The sequence below is a fragment of the Apteryx rowi genome, unplaced genomic scaffold (assembly GCF_003343035.1).
Source record: "Apteryx rowi isolate R43461 unplaced genomic scaffold, aptRow1 scaffold_8, whole genome shotgun sequence".
Lineage (NCBI taxonomy): Eukaryota > Metazoa > Chordata > Aves > Apterygiformes > Apterygidae > Apteryx > Apteryx rowi.
Window position 1 is genome coordinate 27,248 of NW_020451093.1, and position 18,788 is coordinate 46,035.

At 38.3% G+C, this 18,788-nt stretch overlaps 1 protein-coding gene across 8 annotated transcripts in view; it reads left to right on the forward strand.

The window, feature by feature from the left end:
* The window catches only part of LOC112977118 (coiled-coil domain-containing protein 93), a 55,123-nt gene that overhangs the window by 24,891 nt on the left and 11,444 nt on the right, over positions 1 to 18,788 (forward strand). For 6 of the 8 annotated variants that reach the window (XR_003257340.1, XM_026089110.1, XM_026089114.1 and 3 more), the window contains 9 exons: positions 1,632 to 1,705; positions 2,280 to 2,361; positions 3,707 to 3,778; positions 4,790 to 4,861; positions 5,122 to 5,230; positions 8,887 to 8,969; positions 13,098 to 13,135; positions 14,430 to 14,514; positions 16,947 to 17,060. Coding sequence is in view for 7 of the 8 variants with exons in the window: in XM_026089110.1 (XP_025944895.1) it covers positions 1,632 to 1,705; positions 2,280 to 2,361; positions 3,707 to 3,778; positions 4,790 to 4,861; positions 5,122 to 5,230; positions 8,887 to 8,969; positions 13,098 to 13,135; positions 14,430 to 14,514; positions 16,947 to 17,060 (729 nt within the window). In the remaining variant the exon portion in view is untranslated. The other 2 variants (XM_026089113.1, XM_026089117.1) reach the window with 2 other exon arrangements.

Genomic DNA, 18,788 nt, shown 5'->3' on the forward strand with positions numbered 1-18,788 from the left:
CTGTATGGAGCTTATTCTTGGCTTGAATTATTTTTTTGTGTTTAAAAAAAMCCAAACAAACTACTTTTTTGAGGGTTTTGGCTGTTAAATTTTAGATCATTGTAGTGAATTAACTCTTGCTCTGCATATCTTTGTCATGATGTTTCTATACAACTTAGGTCTGAAGCGTCAAGAGTAGTAGGGTTTTTTCAATGAAAGTTAAGGGATTGCAATACAGGYATTGGCCAGAAACAGGCAGTTGCATCTGATCCATTTTACTGTCTGATCATATGTCAGCTGTAGAAGGCTCTGCCGGTTAAAAAATCTCATTGTGATTGGGCTTGGCTCTATGCAAGTCTCTGCACTTTTGTGCAAATTCAGCACTTAAGGCTTTAAATTTTTTGCCTTTTACTGTGTTRGTAGTGTTTCAGTTGCACTCACAGGTTGTGGGAAGGTGGTATTACTGCCTTTACTGTGCTGTGTTCTGTTGGAGTGTGGAGCAAGATGAGCATATTGAAGTGAATGAGCTCAGTGTAGAGGATAATCATGATTTCTGCTTTACAAAACAAACATGCATGTTTCGGAGAACTATCTTTTAATTAATATGATTTCCTTCTTGATGTAGCTGCACAGAGTGGCAAAATACAGGACTTCTAAGAGCAGTACCTTGAGCAATTCAGGTTGGCAGTTATTCAGAGAGGCAAGGAGACCTTCCCTGAGATCTTGGGCAGTCAAGAACTTGACTTGAGAGGTTTGGTAACTTGTATCTGGCTTAGTGTAATTAACCCCTCCCRAAACCTCATTTGACCCAAAGTCATTGTATTCAGTATGTTCTAAGCCACAGAGTAAACACCAGTGTTCCCACAAAGATTTTTAGCTGGGTTATATTTTCTTGTGTGATAATCATTCTCAGTCTTCTGCCTTTTTTACTTTCCTGAGAGTAATAATTTTACTTCTGTTTGCTACTGGCAGTAAATAAAAATGATCTCAGACTATCTCAGCTGCCCAGACCATGGAACAGAGAAATGAAGCTATGCCCMTTTTGTAGCCGGTGTTCTCTCTGCTCTGTTGTTTGGAGCCTTTTCCTTACAGCTTGTGTAAAGGGGAGAGTCTTATTCTGCTTTRTAGCTGCATGGTCTCGAATACAATCTTGCCCTTCAGGGACCAGATGGAGAAATTTAAGAGGTCAGTCTTCAGGTCTTCTTGATTACTCTAATTTCAGAAATTGTTGAATTTAAAGTTTTTTTTGTGGTTAGATGATGGTATTTTGGAGTGGGAGAAAAGGAATCTAGAAACAGCAGTTCTGTTTTATTCCACCTTGATAAGAACTTCTGGCTCAACCACGTTAAATAGTTCATCTGATTCCCTTGATATAAAGTAGGGTTTCTAGATGTGGGTAAAGGTAACTCAAGAGGGTAATTGAGATGTGTGCAAAGCTCATAAATATGCAAATTCTACTAATATTTCCTTTGGGCATTTTTTTTAAGGTCTTAACGATGGCAAAAGAGAGCCAAAGGTTGTAGGAAAGTTGCTAAAGCTTGTGTTCATGGTGCAACTTACCTCACAGGTTCCATAGTATGGGAAAGCTGAGCACCATGAATCGTTCTGTGGGTGCAAGTGTATTTCAATATAATATTAATTACAACCCTTAGGTTAAGAGTTGCAGTGAAAAGCTGGACAAGGAATTGGCGGCCTTAGAAACAATAGAATCCCAAGCAGATTCTAGGTAAGGTTTTGCTGGGTTTTTTTGTTTGTTTGTTTTTTGTGTTTTTTTTTGTTCTTCCTTTGTGACCTTTTAAGATCTGAAAAACTATTGTTTTAAAATGAATCATTTAATTTTGTTGTTTTGTCAGCCTAAACAAATAACTAAATTAAACAAAAGGTTTCTCCTGCTCCCCTTCCGAAGACAGGGCATGGTTACCATGTTATTAAGTCTGAATGAATATTAAGTGTCAATCTTGCTTAAATATGTAACACAAGCAGAAGAACCCAAGACCCATTTGACAAGTAGATGAGGCCTTCCTATCTTTATTTTCTTCCTAAYTGAAGCCTTAATCTGGCAGAAATTAATAGGAGGACCTCTTAAAACTTCTGCAGTAATGAGGGAAGAACAGGGCAAAGCCATCAAAACACTTGGTGTAACGCTACGTTGTTGTTCTGACTGATCAATGGTGGTACGTGGCTTTCTATTTTACAGGAAAATTACTTAGAACTAATCTTGTTCTAATATCTTTTTGTTCTCCATCTGTTTAAATTGGAAACTAAAAGACTAATGCTATTTTCTGGGTCTCCAAATTTAGCGTATTACAGAACCTGCGAGCGCTTGTGGCTATGAATGAAAGCCTCAAAAGCCAGGAGCAAGARTTCAAAGCACATTGTAGGGTAAGTTTTACTTTATTATACAAGGATTGATATAAAACTTCATAAACAAGCATACGAGCCTTATGTATGCTATGCAAAGCTCCTGCTTTGTGTCTCTTTTTTTTTCTTTTTTTTTCCCCTTTCCTTCCTCCATTTACTGGTATTTCTGGTTCAGATTGAATACTGCCACCAACTTGATTTGGGGCAGAATTATGGACAGTTTTCCCAGTTCTGCAGTATACCATATCTGCAACAAGGCTGGACACCCAAGGAGGCTGGAACTGGAATAACCAGAAGGACTTGTACCCTGTCCTGAGGCAGGAGGGAGGTATAAGGAAGGATGCAGGGATATCTAATTTAGTGTTGCCCTCAAGGTTCTGTAGTGCCTGGGACTCTTCAATAAAAGACGGTTGCTAGATGTAATATTAGATGTGCCCTGTGCTGGTCACAGCRGTGGCTCTTTTTGTTCCCTTTACCATTCTACAGAGAGTAACTTGGGGTGGGGTGGGAGGGGACCACACAGAACGTAAGGTTGAGATCTGGCTGTTATTAGACACSCACCTGCACTGTTCACAACCTGAGACAAATTGTCTCTTCTTGGATAATGCAGCCAACAGCGCCCTGAGGGGCACAGCGCCAAAGATGAAGGCTTCTTGAAGGCCCCCGGCTTTGGAGCAACCCACCAGAAAAGACAAGACTGAGATGCAGCTGTTTCAGTTTTCAGAGCATGTTTCAGTTTTAGTACTTAATTACTGTGTTTTGTTGCCCTGTTTACTGCTGTGTTGATGGGCTGCCTAGAAATATTATCAGAAAGAATTGTTTTCATTCTCTTCCACTTAAACAATAGTGGAAGGGATTTAATGCAATGAAAAGTAAAAAGAAATACTGCCCTGAGGCAGAGATTGAACATAGAACACCTCATTTTCCCATATGTACCTCTTTGGAAAGTTGTAAAGGGTTGTAATGGAAAATGTCTTGCAGCTAACCTTCGATTCATTCATTATTATGAATGCCATGTGTTACAGTCCAGTGTCATATTATTGATACTGTAATATTACTTTTCTTCCTCAGTCCAATTTTTCATATCATTCATTACTCATTTTAGCTGGATCTAGATATTTGTAGATAAGAAATAAAGCTGTTCCTGTGTTTGATAGAAGATGATGTTCAGTTTTATGTAATGAGTAATAATGGCTGCCTTAACCCTAGGCAGAGAATGACATTTAATCTTACAAATTTACAAATATTAAAGTGTGTGGTCAGCTATAGAAATTGTTTATAGTTATGTGGAATCAAGCTTCCTGCTATCCCGAGTTTAAAAGAGAGSTCTTAAAAGCAACAACAACTTTTTTTTCTTATTTTAAAGGAAGAAATGGAGCGACTTCAACAAAATATTGAGAATTTGAAAGCAGAGGCAGTGGAAAATGGGGAGGAAGAGGTAAATAGCAAATGTCTAAGAGTTTACTTTTAATATGTGTTTTAAAATCCTATTTTAGGTCCTTCTGACTCTTGGCACGTTCTAGTAAGCATTAAAATCCACTGTCTTTGTAGCATCAGAGAAGACTGTCTTTGTAGCATCAGAGAAGAATCGCTGGGTGTTAGGAGCCATGTGTACCTCTGACAAAAACAGTTCCTCCTCAAAAATGTGTTTGCTTTGATTGTTCTTTTTTTAAAGTGGTTTTGTTTGATAGATGAAAGCACAGGTTTTCAGTGGCTTGGTACACTGCGTGCAGTAAGCAGCTGCCAAAACTTTGGGTTTTACACAAGTGCATCCAGACTGATGGGAGTGAATGAAGAATAAAGAAAAGGAAAAGGCTGAATCGCTTGTATTTTAGATGAATAAACATTGATATATTTGTGTGTCTGAAGTCAGGTAGATTATAGGTCCCACAATGCTGCTGTCCTCCTGAACCCAGCATGAGAAAATTAAAATGTAAGCTTAGAGCTTAAATTTTTACAGAAGAAAACATGATCACAAAATCCACAAGCAAGCAAATCTAGAATGCGTGTCAGAGGGTTTGATTTCTGTCCTGGACCATGTTTATCATTAACCCCTCCACTGAATCAAAGTATGAACATTCAGAAAATGAGCACAGAGAAGAATGTTCCCATACATATCTGTTATTCTCTCTTCATTTTYGTAAGAGTGATTGTTGCTAAGCAGTGGAAAAGCTATTGACAAATCTTGAAAACTATGAAAGACTGCAAAAAACTAGCAAAATACAGTTGGTTGCTGTGAAGGATATTAATGATATCTCTGATGCAAATCATGATTCATTGTTTAAAAAAAAAGCAAATGGTGGTGTTATATAGTAAGTTTCATTGAATGAAAGATGAACAAAGCCAAAAAMAAACAAACAAAAAAGAAATCCAATTTGCACACTTTTCCAATTACAGATCTGATTTGCTACTGTAATCCAAAATTRTCTTTTACGTTCTCAAATTCTAGGAGCCTAATAAGATTATAGACCAGCAATACAAAACTGAGAAAGATAAGCTTCAAAAGATCCGGCTACTACTGGTGAGTAACTCCTTGTAAATTTACTAGGACAATATTATTTATGTTTTTCTCATCTTCTGGCTTTTAATACTCCTTTTACTTGCTGTAATTTTTTAAAAAAGTTTTTATGTCACAGACCAATGTAAATAAAATTGAGCCTCAGCCAATACTCTTTTTTAAATTAAGTATTTAGTAACGAAATCTGGCTGGATGGGTTTCATCCATTTTAAGAAGAGAACTAGCAGAGGCTTTGTTTTCTGTCCTCCTTCCTTTCTATTCAGGCCCGAAGAAACAGAGAAATAGCCATTTTACAACGCAAGATTGATGAAGTACCCAGCCGAGCTGAGCTAACGCAGTATCAGAAAAGATTTATTGAACTTTACAGTCAGGGTATGTATATCAAACAGAAACATTCTACTGAAGGCTAAAGCCGTGGAAGAAGGGCAATTGCTTTATAAGCTGATGGTGTGTAACAACAGCACTTGCTAATTCTGTGGTATTTTAAGGGTCATTTGACACATAATACACCCAATTTTCAAGGTTTTATAAACTGGCTATAATAATGCCTTTGAGGATGAAACTTGATGCACAAGCTGTCTGGAGTGAATTTTGTCTGCAGAAGATTCAGTCACTTGGATCAATGACCAGTGTGTTTAGACCGCTGTTTACAAATGAGGTAGCTGTACGTATGAGTCATGTTTACTCTGCTCTTAACATGAGATTGTTTTCTTTGGCATGAGGTACCTGGTTCTATATACAAACTATGTCAAGAACTACTAAGAGTTTCTTAAAGAGGTTGTTTTCCATCATTGTTGCTTCATAAATGTACCCCTGCCTTCAAAAAGGTAAAGGAGAATCCTGAGAACTACAGGTCGATCAGCCTCACCTCAGTTCCCRGGAAGGTGATGGAGCAAATCCTCCTGGAAACCATTTCCAAACAAATGMAGGGCAAGAAGGTGATTGGGAGTAGTCAGTGTGGATTTACAAAGGGCAAATCATGCCTGACCARTCTTCTGCAATGCCTTCTACAATGAAATGCCTGGCATGGTAGATGAGAGCAGTGGATGTTGTTTATCTCAACTTTAGCTATGCTTTTGACACCGTCTCCTACAGCATCGTCATTGACAAACTGATGAAGTATAGGCTAGATAAGTGGGTGATGAGGTGGATTGAAAACAGCCTGAGCTGCTGGGCTTGAAAGATTGTGATCAGCTGCATGAAGTCTGGCTGGAGGCCAGTTACTAGTGGTGTATCTCAGGGGCCAGTACTGGGGCCAGTACTGTTTAACATCTTCATTTATGGACTGGATGATAGGACAGAGTGCACCCTCAGCAAGTTTGCAGTTGATACAGAACTTGGAGGAGTGGTTGATGCATTGGRTGGTTGTGCTGCTATTCAGAGAGGGACCTCGACAGGCTGGAGAATTGGGCAAGCAGGAATATCACAAAGTTCAACAGGAGGTGCAAAGTCCTGCATCTGGGAAGGAATAAAGCCATGCACCAGTACAGACTGGAGGCTGACGGGCTGGAAAACAGCTTTGCAGAAAAGGACTTGGGGGGTCCTGGTGAACAACGAATTGACCACAAGTCAGCATTATGGCCTTGCAGCAAAGAAGGCCAGTGGTATCCTGGTCTGCATTAAGAYGACCATTGCCAGCAAATCAAAGGAGTTGAATATTCCCCTCTGCTCAGCACTGGTGAAATCACCTCTGAAGTCCTGTGTCCAGTTCTGGGCTCCCCAGTACAAGGGAGACACAGACATACTGGAGCAAATCCAGCAAAGGGCTGCAAAGATAATTAAGGGCTTGGAGCATCCGTCATATGAGGAGAGGCTGAGAGAGCTGGGACTGTTCAGCCTGGAGAAGAGAAGGCGCAGGGCGATCTTAACAGTGTGCATCAATACCTGATGGGAGGGTATAAAGAAGATGGAGCCAGTTCAGTGGTGCCCAGTGGCAGGACAAGAGGCAATGGGCACAAGTTGAAATACAGGAAATTCCATATAAACGTAAGAAAAAACTTTTTTACTCTGAGGGTGATCAAACACTGGAACAGATTGCCCAGGCAGGCTATGCAGTCTCCATCCTTGGAGATTTTCAAAATCTGACTGGACACAGTCCTGGGCAACCCGTTCTAGTGTTCTGCATGGAGAGGTTGGACTAGACGATCTGCAGAAGTGCCTTCCAGCCTCAGTGATTCTGTGAAAACTAGTCCATTCAGAAAACAATTTAGGAGGCTGTTCCAAAATACGCTACAAAKGGGTTTTTAGCCCTTCCCTGTCCCTCTGTATGTTTGACTAAAAGAAAGCTGCAAGTTGGCTCACTGTGCCAAGCTGCCACTTTCTTTTTTTTTTCAAAACCTAACTGAAGTGTTGTCCTTTGTAAACATTGAGCTATAGTTTCAAGAGAATCAGTGAGCTAATTGGCTCCTTTTTCCCCTTTTTTCCTCCTCCTTACCTTACATGGGCTCTGGTATGTGTTGGAGTCTCAGTGAGCTGATACAGCTTGCTAAACCAGTGGAAAACATGGATAGTTTTCTTCCGAGTTAATAAATGCAATCAAATCGTAGAAGATCCATGATTAGAGCTCTTCCATCTGGCAGCAGTTGAGTCCTACAAAAATTGAACTGATCAAAAAAGCRCATCTTCTGGAGAAAGCCCTTCTGGAGATTATTGTGTGTGATTCATGCAGTTGTGATTCATGCAGTTTGCCAAGAAGCAACCTGATTTAAGCATTTGGAAAATCTCCTTCATGGAACATGCTGGGGGCAGGCCTTTATACCTTTCTTGATTCCTCTGTGCTTTCACACTCCTTGTACTCAATGTGCTTCTATAGGCTACAGCGTATCCAGAATATGCATTGCAGTTGTATTGTAGTGACAAGAAAGTTCTTCAGTCCATTATATCTCACTACTGCAGAAGTAAGGGACTGCAGGTGCCTTTCTGGATTTGAGTCATTAAAATGTTCATCTCTGAGCTGTAGGTTGCTGGTTTGATTTCTGTTTGAGAACAGAATTCTACAAATCATCTCACAGTTTTGTAAAGATTTTATGGCAGCTCGTTAGCCTTTAGACTATAATGCAATGAAGATGATTTCATTCTGGTTTATTTGGCTTGCTCATGACCTCTGGGATAATTTTCATCATTAAATCATTTCATCTTTTTTGACCCATGCATTTTTCTGGGTTCAGGATTCTAGACAGTGCTTAATTAACCATAATAATTTTTGCCAACTGTCCTTCTCTGCTGAACTTCTCCTTCGAGGATCCTAAATATCTCAGTTTTCCTTAGACCTTGAAGAACTAAAGAACAGAGGAACACTTAGCAGCCTTGGAATATCAGTCATCATTGTCCCAAAGGCCCAAAGGGAAGGAATGTCTGAGCTTTACCTTCCCTACCAAGCTGTGACCATATGCTATAGTTGCCTAAAGCAGCCTTTTGAAAAGAAGGTATTGTTTAATTATATCAGCATAAACAAGTTGTAAGAAGGAAAAAGAGGTTTTAATGCTGTCAAAGCTTTCTTGGGTATCAAGCTCATCTGTAGCTTGGTGSGTATAGTATAAAATGTGCAGCTCTTCTCCCCCATCCAGCCCTCCTCCCATAGTGCTGGATTAACTAGTTCCTATCTGTTTTTGCTTAATCCCTTCTCCCTCCATGCATAAACAAACACACAAGTTAGGCTAGGGCAACTGCTAGCAGCACAGCAACCTGTGGGGTGCAAGGGAAAAGCTTATGAAAGAAGTATGGAAAGACAGTGGTAGGGAAGCACAGTTGACAGTGCCAAGTTATGTTCACATAAAGTGTGGTCAACAGTTGAGGTTTAATTTAGACACTGAACTGTGCTATTCTGGAGTCCAGTGCTCTCATAATCTGCTAGTTGCAAACTGCTGGAGATTTACATGCAGATGCAATGTTCTTTCAGAATGTATTAAAGAGTGTCTTCCGTTATTAATAGTACAAAGTTACAGCAAACAATAAAGCCTACAAAGTACTTTTATAGGTTCCGTTTCACCTAATGCTCTTTTATTATTCTACCCTTCTTTTGTTTGCAGTGTCAGCAACTCACAAAGAAACCAAACAGTTCTTTACTCTTTATAACACTCTGGATGATAAGAAAGTATATTTGGAGAAGGAGGTAAGAAAATACTACAGTTTTCTAAATGTTTAGTCTATGGAGAGGATGATGCGGTGTTCTTACATAGCTTTCATACTCAGCCTTGTCAGAGAAGTGTTAATAATCTTTACAAGTAAAAATGAAACAACTGGCTTCATAAGAATGCTTCAGTAATATTAACGAGAAAATGCTCTGCGTTATTTAAAAAAAGTGCTATCATTAGTATGACGTGTTCAAATTACTGTGTTCACAAAAAATGAAAGACATTTGATTGGCAAATATCTCTGTCTTGGTGTTACAGGAGTAAATTRGCCTCCTTTTGTCCCCCTGGTTATTACTTTTTATTATGAGCCAATGCTATAATGATTGACTTTTGGAGACCAAATTCCAGCTGCTTTCAGCAATATCATAGTTAATTCTCAAGGTCTCATCCTGCTTACGCTGAAGTCACTGGTGATTTTAATGGATCAGGATGAAAGGAAAATTTTCCTGAACACAAGTTGTTATTCCCTTCTCTCTGTCCCCACTATACAGAGTTGGGCTCTTTCTTAAGGATGACTTAATCAAGTAATTTCAGCGGGGTTTTTTGCAATGATAGACGTGTGACTTCAGTAAAGGTGCAGAAATAGAAGCAATCAAAGTGTGATTTAAAAAATGACAGCATCACTTCAAATTATGAAAGGTTTTGATACTTCAGGCTTCCCTGATTCTAATAAAATAAGAACAGAAGATGATTTAACYAGTTTTGCCTTACTTAAATATTTGATTGCTTAGTGTGTGAGACGAGCCATAGTCAATTTTATGACTATGTAAAGGCACTTTACTTTCTGGATTAGGATTGAAGAAGGTGAACATCCATTTCCTTCCCTTAAGCATTTGATTCTGCCACATGAGCTAGAGAGTTTTCAGTTTTTCAGTTTGGAAAATCAGTAATTTATATACCTTTTTTGAAGGCATGTGATCTTGGCAGTTGTTTGCCATGGAACTCAGCTAATGGAATAGATTTAGAAACAGAAGTGTTCTTCAAGAACGTTACGCTGCGGGTACTGTACCTGTGATAAAACTCTGAGAGGCGTAGTTACAGGGGGAAGGGGAACTTCTGGCAAACAGCAGTCCTTCAGGCTAGAGCATAACGTGTTAGGCATGTATGAAAAAATGTTAACTGTGGAAAAATCCCACTTCATCCTTTTCTGGTTCTCTTATTTAATTCTACAGTAACGTAATACAGTTTCCTTGCTTTGGTTTTAATAACCTTAAAAAGTGCTCCATGTGAGTCTGCCAAAGTCTGCTGGAAAGCTCACGGATACTCTGCTTCTGTGCAGAACTTGGAGATACAGCGTCGTCTTCCTCTGGCAATCATACAAGACTGGGCTTTCTCACAGACTTTCTGGAGGCCAGGATGGTGGAAAAAAAGACCAGAACGCTGTTTTCATACTGCTATTCTAAACTTTGACTTCCCCTGGTTTACCTTGATACAAGTATTTTAAGACATGACAGCAGTGTTAGGGTAGATATGGCCTTTTCTGTTACAAAAAAGTGTTTTAGTGCAATATAAACAATGTCAGAATCCAGACTGCATCAAAAGGAATTTTAAAATAACTTCTGTGACTGGATGGCAGTTTGAATGTTTCACAACTATTTTACAATTCACAAATGCATATTTTACAAATATTACTTGCAATTTTTTAGCAAAACATGTAAATAATATTTGTAAAAATGTAAGTTTGGTGCTGAATTATGCAATTTTTTTATAGAATTATGTATTTTGAATTAGATCAGTGATCAGTACGAGGCAGCATCTTACAGAAAGCTGTAATTTTTCCTATTTTGATGATTGTTTCGTGCTCTAGAAATACACAATTTGTGGGAGAGGTTTCATTTTAGCATAAGATACTGCTATTTCTTAAAATWTTTCTACATCATGGTCCTTAGGTTTGTCAAATAAATTATGTTGGAATTACAGGTATAACTTACCTTTTTGTCTCCTGAAAGTATGTGGTTTCCTTGCATTGCTTTTAACATTAGAAATAAAGTTGCAGCAAGTAAATGCTGTCTAATAATACATGTGCAAAAGATTTCTATGCTTTTGGCACCTTTATTTCATAAGGATTTTTGAAAGATGCCTTTTTAAATGCAGAAAAACTTTTCAAACGAACCCCCCCCCCTTTCTTATAATAGGCTGAGCATAATTGCTTTAAAATAAGAAGTTAAAATTACCATACAATGGGATAGTGGCTGTAAAGAGTAGCATTGTGCCGTGAAAGATCTCTGCTTGTATCGTTGATAGTTTTGACTGTATTTTATAGAAGATTCATTTTTAAAATGCTGCAGATATTGTGAACTCATTTTTTTCRTAATGATTTTTGCTGTTTCGGTTTGGCACCTGTTTTCCTATTTTGAAATGTCACACATCAACACTCCTACTTTGCCATAGTTGCAAAATAGTAGTCCTCATTACATGAATGTTTTGCAGTATGAACTGTGTAATCGCATTCTTAAGTGTGCTTTTTGGAAGTATCTGGAGGCARAGGCACTGGTATGGACTTGGCAAATATTTGTAAGTCATGCAGTCACTGCCCTTAATTGACATACTTTTTCCTCTAAATAACAGGAATTCTTAAACATCTTAACCTCTTTGGATTTTGTTTGGATTTTTTTTGTYTGAGTTTTTAAAAGGTCAGGAATGACTGTGCAGATTGTGTCATGCATGTGCCTATCACTGTCATTCATCTGGAAGATTTTTAGATCTGCAAGGGATCAGTTTAGCTTTTCATAGTAGTGGGGCAAGTGGTTCTGTTTGCAACGCTTAGATTTGTACAGTACAGAACACTTTAAATTATTCGTCAAAAGGAGAAACTGCATGGAAGATTAGACCTCATTGAGCCTTGCATGAGTGTTAAAAGCCAAGATGAAGAATCAYGTTAGTTGCTACTTGGTGAATTTTACTGTTCTCAGCAATATTTAGAAAGCAAGAAAAAAATCGGAGGAGGTTACATGGAAAATACTGAATATATAATTCAATTAGTGGAGGAGTTTTATACCAAGAGCAACAAAATATCCCTGTTATATTGTTGTAAACTCTTATATAAAWCTTGACTCAGTGCAGTGTTCGTTTCACATAGCAGGAGCCATAGTCTTGCTGTGTTGCATGTGAAGAGCCATTCTATACTTCAGATATTCATCCTTTAAGAGCCTGTAAAGTATGTATAAGCAAAGCAAGTATGGATGCACAGGTTGTTCAGAAACTCCAGTAAAACTCTAACCGAGTTTATGCCGCACGAGGAATACRGTGTGGAAATTCAGCTGCTATTCCTGCGCTGCTTGGTGAGTCCACCCATCATTGCAGGGAGCTAGCGGCCTGGTCTCCGAAGCGACAGTTCTTTGCTGATGGAATATTCTGCTCAGACTGAGCCGAACTGCAGCTTCTCGACAGAGCTACCGCTGCTCAGTCTCAAAGCTGGCATCTTCAGTACTGGGGTGGGTATGGCTATTCTGCAAGCTGGTGCAGTATAGACTTGCCCTAACATTTGTACTGATGAAAAATATGTCTAAGCGCAGGTCTTTCATATATTCGATGTATGGTTTGTTTTGTTTTTTTAAAGATATTTTTTCATTCGTTATTCTGTTCAGCTTGTAAGCATACTCGGGGCTACGTATCTGTGAAACCCTGTTTCTTCTACTTTGTCATTACAACTAAGACCAGTTATGCAAACCTAACACAGCGTCTACATACACTTGTGTACCATCAGTGCTGAACACTGAGCTATTACCTGTCATGTATTTGTATGTCAAGCTTCAACACATGTGTAGGCCCTCTTACTTAATTAGTTTAATCTGGAAGGTCATCCTAAAGGAAGATTCTCAGTTGGGCAATGGGGCATCAGTATGAGTAAGAGTCTCGCTTGTTGTGCAAGGCTTGCTTCGTTTTACTGTGGCTCCTCCACTGGGATAGACTTCAGTGACACAGAGGGGATGTGCTTTCTYTTCCAAGAAGAAGCCCATAGTGATTTTCATACAGCTGACTGCTTGTCAGGGCAATATTTGTRTGGTCAGTTTTTGGATCTGAATTTCATCTTACTGTTCGTGAAAATCCTTTCTGACAAAGTACAGTGTATRTATTCTGGTGTTTTTTTTTTTTTTAATTCACAGGTTAACTTGCTGAATTCTATTCACGACAACTTCCATCAGTAAGTAATGGTCAATTTTCTCTTGGTAGTTGCGATGAGTAGTAGGGCTGGTTGGAAAAATAGGAGGGGGCATCAGTCTAAAAATTGGTTAGAATTTTTTTCATTTAAACTATATTAAGAAATACAATGATGAATTCTGTTTAAAGTAGTGTTTGGGGACTCATAGACTTGATATTACCTGACATATAGTCAACATATGTTTTTAATATCTGGCTCTTCAATTGCATTTGTGGAAAAAAATCATTCAGTCATAATTTTCCTGGCATTAATTGAAATATTTTTTTCATTTCTGTGAAGTTGTGGTTACTGCATTATGTACAAAACATTAGACTTCAGAGATATTTCAGACATATTTATTAGAGAGTAACTCTGTTTAATAAAGTTTTGATGAAGTGTGAAGTCTTTAGGTAAAACCATGGTCCCACTGGAAGTTCAAGATCAAATATCAGTCTGTGATGCAGCCAACATTTGTTTCTTTCTGGTTTCTTGGCTTCTGGAAAAAAAAAGTCTGGCGTAAATGGCTGTTTCAGTAGTTCTAAACAGTTCTTCCTACTATATCTTTTTAAAATTCTGTTGTGAAGTTATATGACTCTTTTTCCACAGCAATTCATGATCTCTTTACTTGTTTCCATATACTTGTGTCCTTTTGTCTTGGGTGAGAAATTTTGAGTTATTTTTAAACACTTTTTTTTTTCCTATTGTGATATCCAAAACCTTTAATTGGTACAAAACCCAGGAATTATTTCAGATGTTTTCTTTTGCAGCAGAGATCGTAGATCTGTTTTGCTCAGCGATTTTAAATCCTTTTGATTCTGTCCAGTCAGTAGAAAGTTGTGCTGTAGTTTGGCACATTTTTGGGGGGTTGTGAATGTTTTTTGTTTTAATTTGTTCAAGGTATGTTACGAGCCCAAAATCACTTTTGGGCTTTTCCTAATAGGATACAAAGCTGTGTTTAGAATATTTACTGACCTCTTAGTCCTTTAGTCACCTTCCTTATTTTCACATCAGCTGCTCATAGTTTGTTTGCAGCATTGCTTTTGGTTAGGTAATAGCAATTTATTTCTGTTCTCCTGAGAAAGCATTAAGCTTGTACTGCCAGGGAGAACACTTGTGACGGGCTCTCTTAGTTTATACCAGCTGAAGATCTGCATGTTCCCTGAAATCAGTGATTTAAAGATTATTTTTTACTTAGAATTCTAAGCAATGTGTATAGTTGAACCTAGGTATATATAAAAGATACGATGAAACATTGTCCCATGCATTCCTATCAGTTGCTATCTTTTTCTCTTTCCAGAGCAATGGCTTCTTCAGGTTCTCGTGAGCAGTTTTTACGGCAGATGGAGCAGATTGTAGAAGGCATTAAACAGAATCGGATGAAGGTCTCTTCTCACTTTCTTTGCTAGAAGCTCAGAATTATTTCAGAAAACCTTTTGGATAATAACTATGTATGGAGAAATCTGTGTGRGGTGCAAATTACTTAAGCAGCTTACAAGTCCTTTCCTCTTCACATCCACGAGGAAGTGCTCACCACCAAAATGTTAATGAATAGAATAGAGCAGAGGTGTTATAACACTTCTCTCCTGGCAGGCAGCTTGTAGCATTGGAGTTTGAGTGGCATTGTAGTGATTTTGACACTTGAAACCGCTGTGCATCAAGGCTGTTGATGCAATGAGGATCTTGAGGTGAAAAAGATTATGAAAATACTTAAACAGTGCAGTTCTCTAGTGAAGATAAGCTTGAAGATAGTTGCATATATTTCTTTTGGAAGACTGACATTCTTTTAATTGCAGCAGAAAGCAACTGCAGCAAACACTGTCCATGAGTTCAGTGCTCTCTTGTCTCCTGTCCTCCATTTTGCATATAGAAATGGGTAACAGCTCAGCAAATCAAAGGAGTGATAGCAGCTTGAGAGTTCTGCAGTGGCTTCCTTCAGGTTCTTGCAAATGGACCCTTATAACCTTGAAGTCCATAAAATTATGCAGTACTCTTACTGTATTCTCAAATGGAATCAAAAGTTTCAGCTGCTTCATGCACAAAGAAGGGAGGGGTAAGGGAACGGGAGATGTCATGTCRGATGGCGGTCATTATTTTGGGGGAAAAATACAATCTCTGCACCTCTAATGGTGGCTGAAAGCAATGGCAGCTTACCTCACTTGTGCTGTATTCTCCCTTGGCAGTTTTGCCACTGGTATATTGTGAGTGAGGTCACAGCTATAGCTAATAACTAATATTTAATTTTTTGATAAGCGTCTGGATGAGCAGGAGTTGGCAGTTGCGGCTAACTGAGGAAGCTAACCGGAAAGTTTCTGAATGAAAAAGTTAAGCCTATCTGCATAGAGAGCAAAAATGAATTATTAATGATAGAATAGATAATCAAACGGTACCTTCTAATGGTTGATTTACCAATGCCAGTGAAGAACCTGACAACAAATGATTGCTTCTGCAGTGGAAGCCGCCTTGTTTTTTTTTTTTTTTTTTTAACTTATTCCTCACCTAGCAATAGTCCCTTGAATTGCTTTGTTTTGAAGAGACAAACTAGTTGTATGCAGCAAGGGTTATCCACCACCTTGATGATTTAGTCTGATCCATTCCACTTCCATCTGCAGTAGATTAGAAGTGYTCACAGTCAGTTACCCTGATTCTCTCTTAAAGACCATTTAAATTGTTTTCTGTACAGACCTGAAGACCTTATACCTGAGGATAAATTTCAGTCTTCAAAGCCCATCATATTGTAACCACATTGATTTCCCTCTAGGCCTCTTTTACAAACATACTTGTTACTGAGAAAAAGTAACTTGCAAACAAGAATTTCTGTGTGATAACAGATATTCATGAGACTTTCTGAGGAGAGACAGTTAGTTTTCAGTGTGAAGAATATGTCAAGAAAGATTTTTTTCATGATCACGCACAAAAGAAGAAATTTATTGAAGGACAGTAATAGGGTCTTATCTCTTCAGAACCTGAGGTTTTAGCAATATAGTTCTTATCCTCATCCTAAAGGAGTGGGATGCATATGATGATGCTTTTCCTGTCTCTTGTCTTGTTCTGTTTGTGGAGAGGCATTTGAAACAGGAGAGGAATACAACAAGCATATTCATGTGGTGGTTCCTTAACACCAGAGAAGAGCAGGAAAAATTTACTTTGTAGACTAGCAGCAACCTTGTCTGTGGTGCTTATGATGGAAGGACTTCATTAGGACTACTCCTGAGAGGAAGGCAGTCTGTTCTGTAATAAGTACTGATCCCCTTCACTCTTAGGGGTTTACATTATGCTTGGCACAACTTGGCATGTTCCACTCTGGATGAAGTTAAGAGGGCAGAAAAGAGATTTCTTAAGTGTAGGTCTTGCGCAAATACAGCTTGTATAGTAAGGTAGAGATGCCTCCCCCCTGTGACTGATACAGCAAACTTAAGCACCAAATCAAGATCTCAGTGTTTCATCCAAAATCTCAATTTTTTTGTTAATTAACTTCACTGAATCATCTTTGATGGAGCACTGTTTAGTAGGCAAGATTCTGGTCTTGCAGAGATGTACACCTTAGTTCAAATCTGAATGTTACCTGTAGTGCCACTGACACTGAGACTTTAGCTTTAGGGTATTTTGGTTTGTTTTTGTTAAGAATTGGCCTAAAAGTTCATTGTATTGAAAGCACCAGCCAGTGGTATCACTTATGTATCATTTGAATGATCTGTCTCCCATTGTCTATAGTAGACACTTGTGTCTCTTTGTATATATGTATATATCTGTGCCTATATACATACATACATACACACACAGTATATGATCTTCTATTCTTCTTATATACCAACAGATGGAAAAAAAGAAGCAAGAAAACAAAATGCGAAGAGACCAATTGAATGATGAATATTTGGAGCTTCTAGAGAAACAGAGGCTTTACTTTAAAACAGTGAAAGAATTTAAGGAGGTAAGAGCATTTTTGCTAATGTAGACTGGTGAGTATTTGAGCTGGTAAATAGTTGCTTATGAAGTTGTTCTGTTCAGCGATGCTGGTTGCTTTGAAGTGGGTCATAAACCTTGCTTTTAGTAAGGAGCAAATTTCTAGATATACAGATTTGCCCAGAACTTTTTCTTTCTTTCTGAATTTCTCTTCTGAAGTCTTCTCAAAGTTAAATCACAGAGAAGTGGTCTGGGGACCACTGGTGGTCTCATTTTGAGAATGAGCTTTCTGTTACAGAGAAATGGGCATTTTTTCTGATTGCTGGAATGGCTGAAGTGTTTTCTCAGCACATTAACTGTGTGTTTTTTAAGGCTCATAATGTAGCTTGTTTAAAATCTAATTGAGCAGCAACTTGACAGAGGGCAATAAATGACTTCTGTTGTTATAAATACTATAATTAGATATTAGAGGACAATCAGCTGCAGAGTTGCCTAAACATTAAAGAAAATCTCAGCAACTAATTGGTGATAAGGCTGGGTTTTTGGAAGAACAGCTGACTAATTCTGCTCCCGTTGAAGTCCATGATGGCAGAGGCAGGTCACAGGCTCATTTTTCAGGAGTAAATTCTAATGGCTGCTTTACTTTTCGGCATAATATTAGTGGCTTAAGTAATAATTGTTTTAGGTGTATTAATGCTATGAGAGCTAATGAGACCTCTTCTACTCTCTTCTCTTTGTGTATCATGCGTATCCTTGGGATGAGGTGTTAGGTCTTTGAGGTACATTGTACCACAGTAATGGGAGGAAAGGCAAATTTCTGGAATTCAATTCATGACTCCTGCTTAGGAGTTGACAATGGAAGTAATTCAAGTAGGTTAAGTCATCTTGGAACAAACACAAAGGATTGATCCTTGACCCTTGTTGCTTAAAAATTCTGCAAAATTGGGGTAATATACAGTAGCCCAGTAATCTAGGTAGGAAACTTGATTGCAGAATAATGTTAGAGCCTTATATGAAAGCTAGTCTACAAGTGAAAATGCCTGCTGGTGGATAAAGGAGTGAATGTGCATGCGTGTGTTGTGGGGTGTGTTGTGTTTATATATATATTTTTATATATATATATATATATATATATATAAAAAAATTCAGAAAATGGAAGATGAAGCGATTCAATGTTTTAAGATTTCTAGAAGTGTCTAAGCTCTGATGTTCAGTGATTTACAGTTTCTGGCTTGATTTAAGCATTAACTTATGTATCGGTGTTTATACAACGCTTATAATGTCATGTTCACAGTGTCTCTTGGTGGATCTCTCCACATGATTCTTGGACTCTGAAAACTCTTTTGTCACAGATGGATTTGCATCCCTCCTTGTTTCTGGGGAGGTATTAATTTGTTATTGAGCAAGCGTTGTATTTAAGTTTCCCAGTGGAATCTCTTGGAGATCTGTGAGCAGTTAGGTATTGGAGCAGAGAGGGCGATGGAAATGTGTGCGAGATTCTTTATCAGAATGAGTCTTGCTAGTCATAATACTTTCTGAAGGCATTTAGTTCAAGACTTAATTAGGTGTCCTGTGCATGCATGCCCTTTGTGATAGAAGAATCTGTATTGTAGATGAGAGCTGGTGGATTACTGAGTTTGTCCTGGGTACTTGTTTCCTAAAAGTCTAATAAAGGAAATGGCCAGCCTTCTTGTCTAACCACTGTGAAAGTACTCTTTAATACTTCATTGATTTAGCTTCTCCTTGGTTTCTGTTT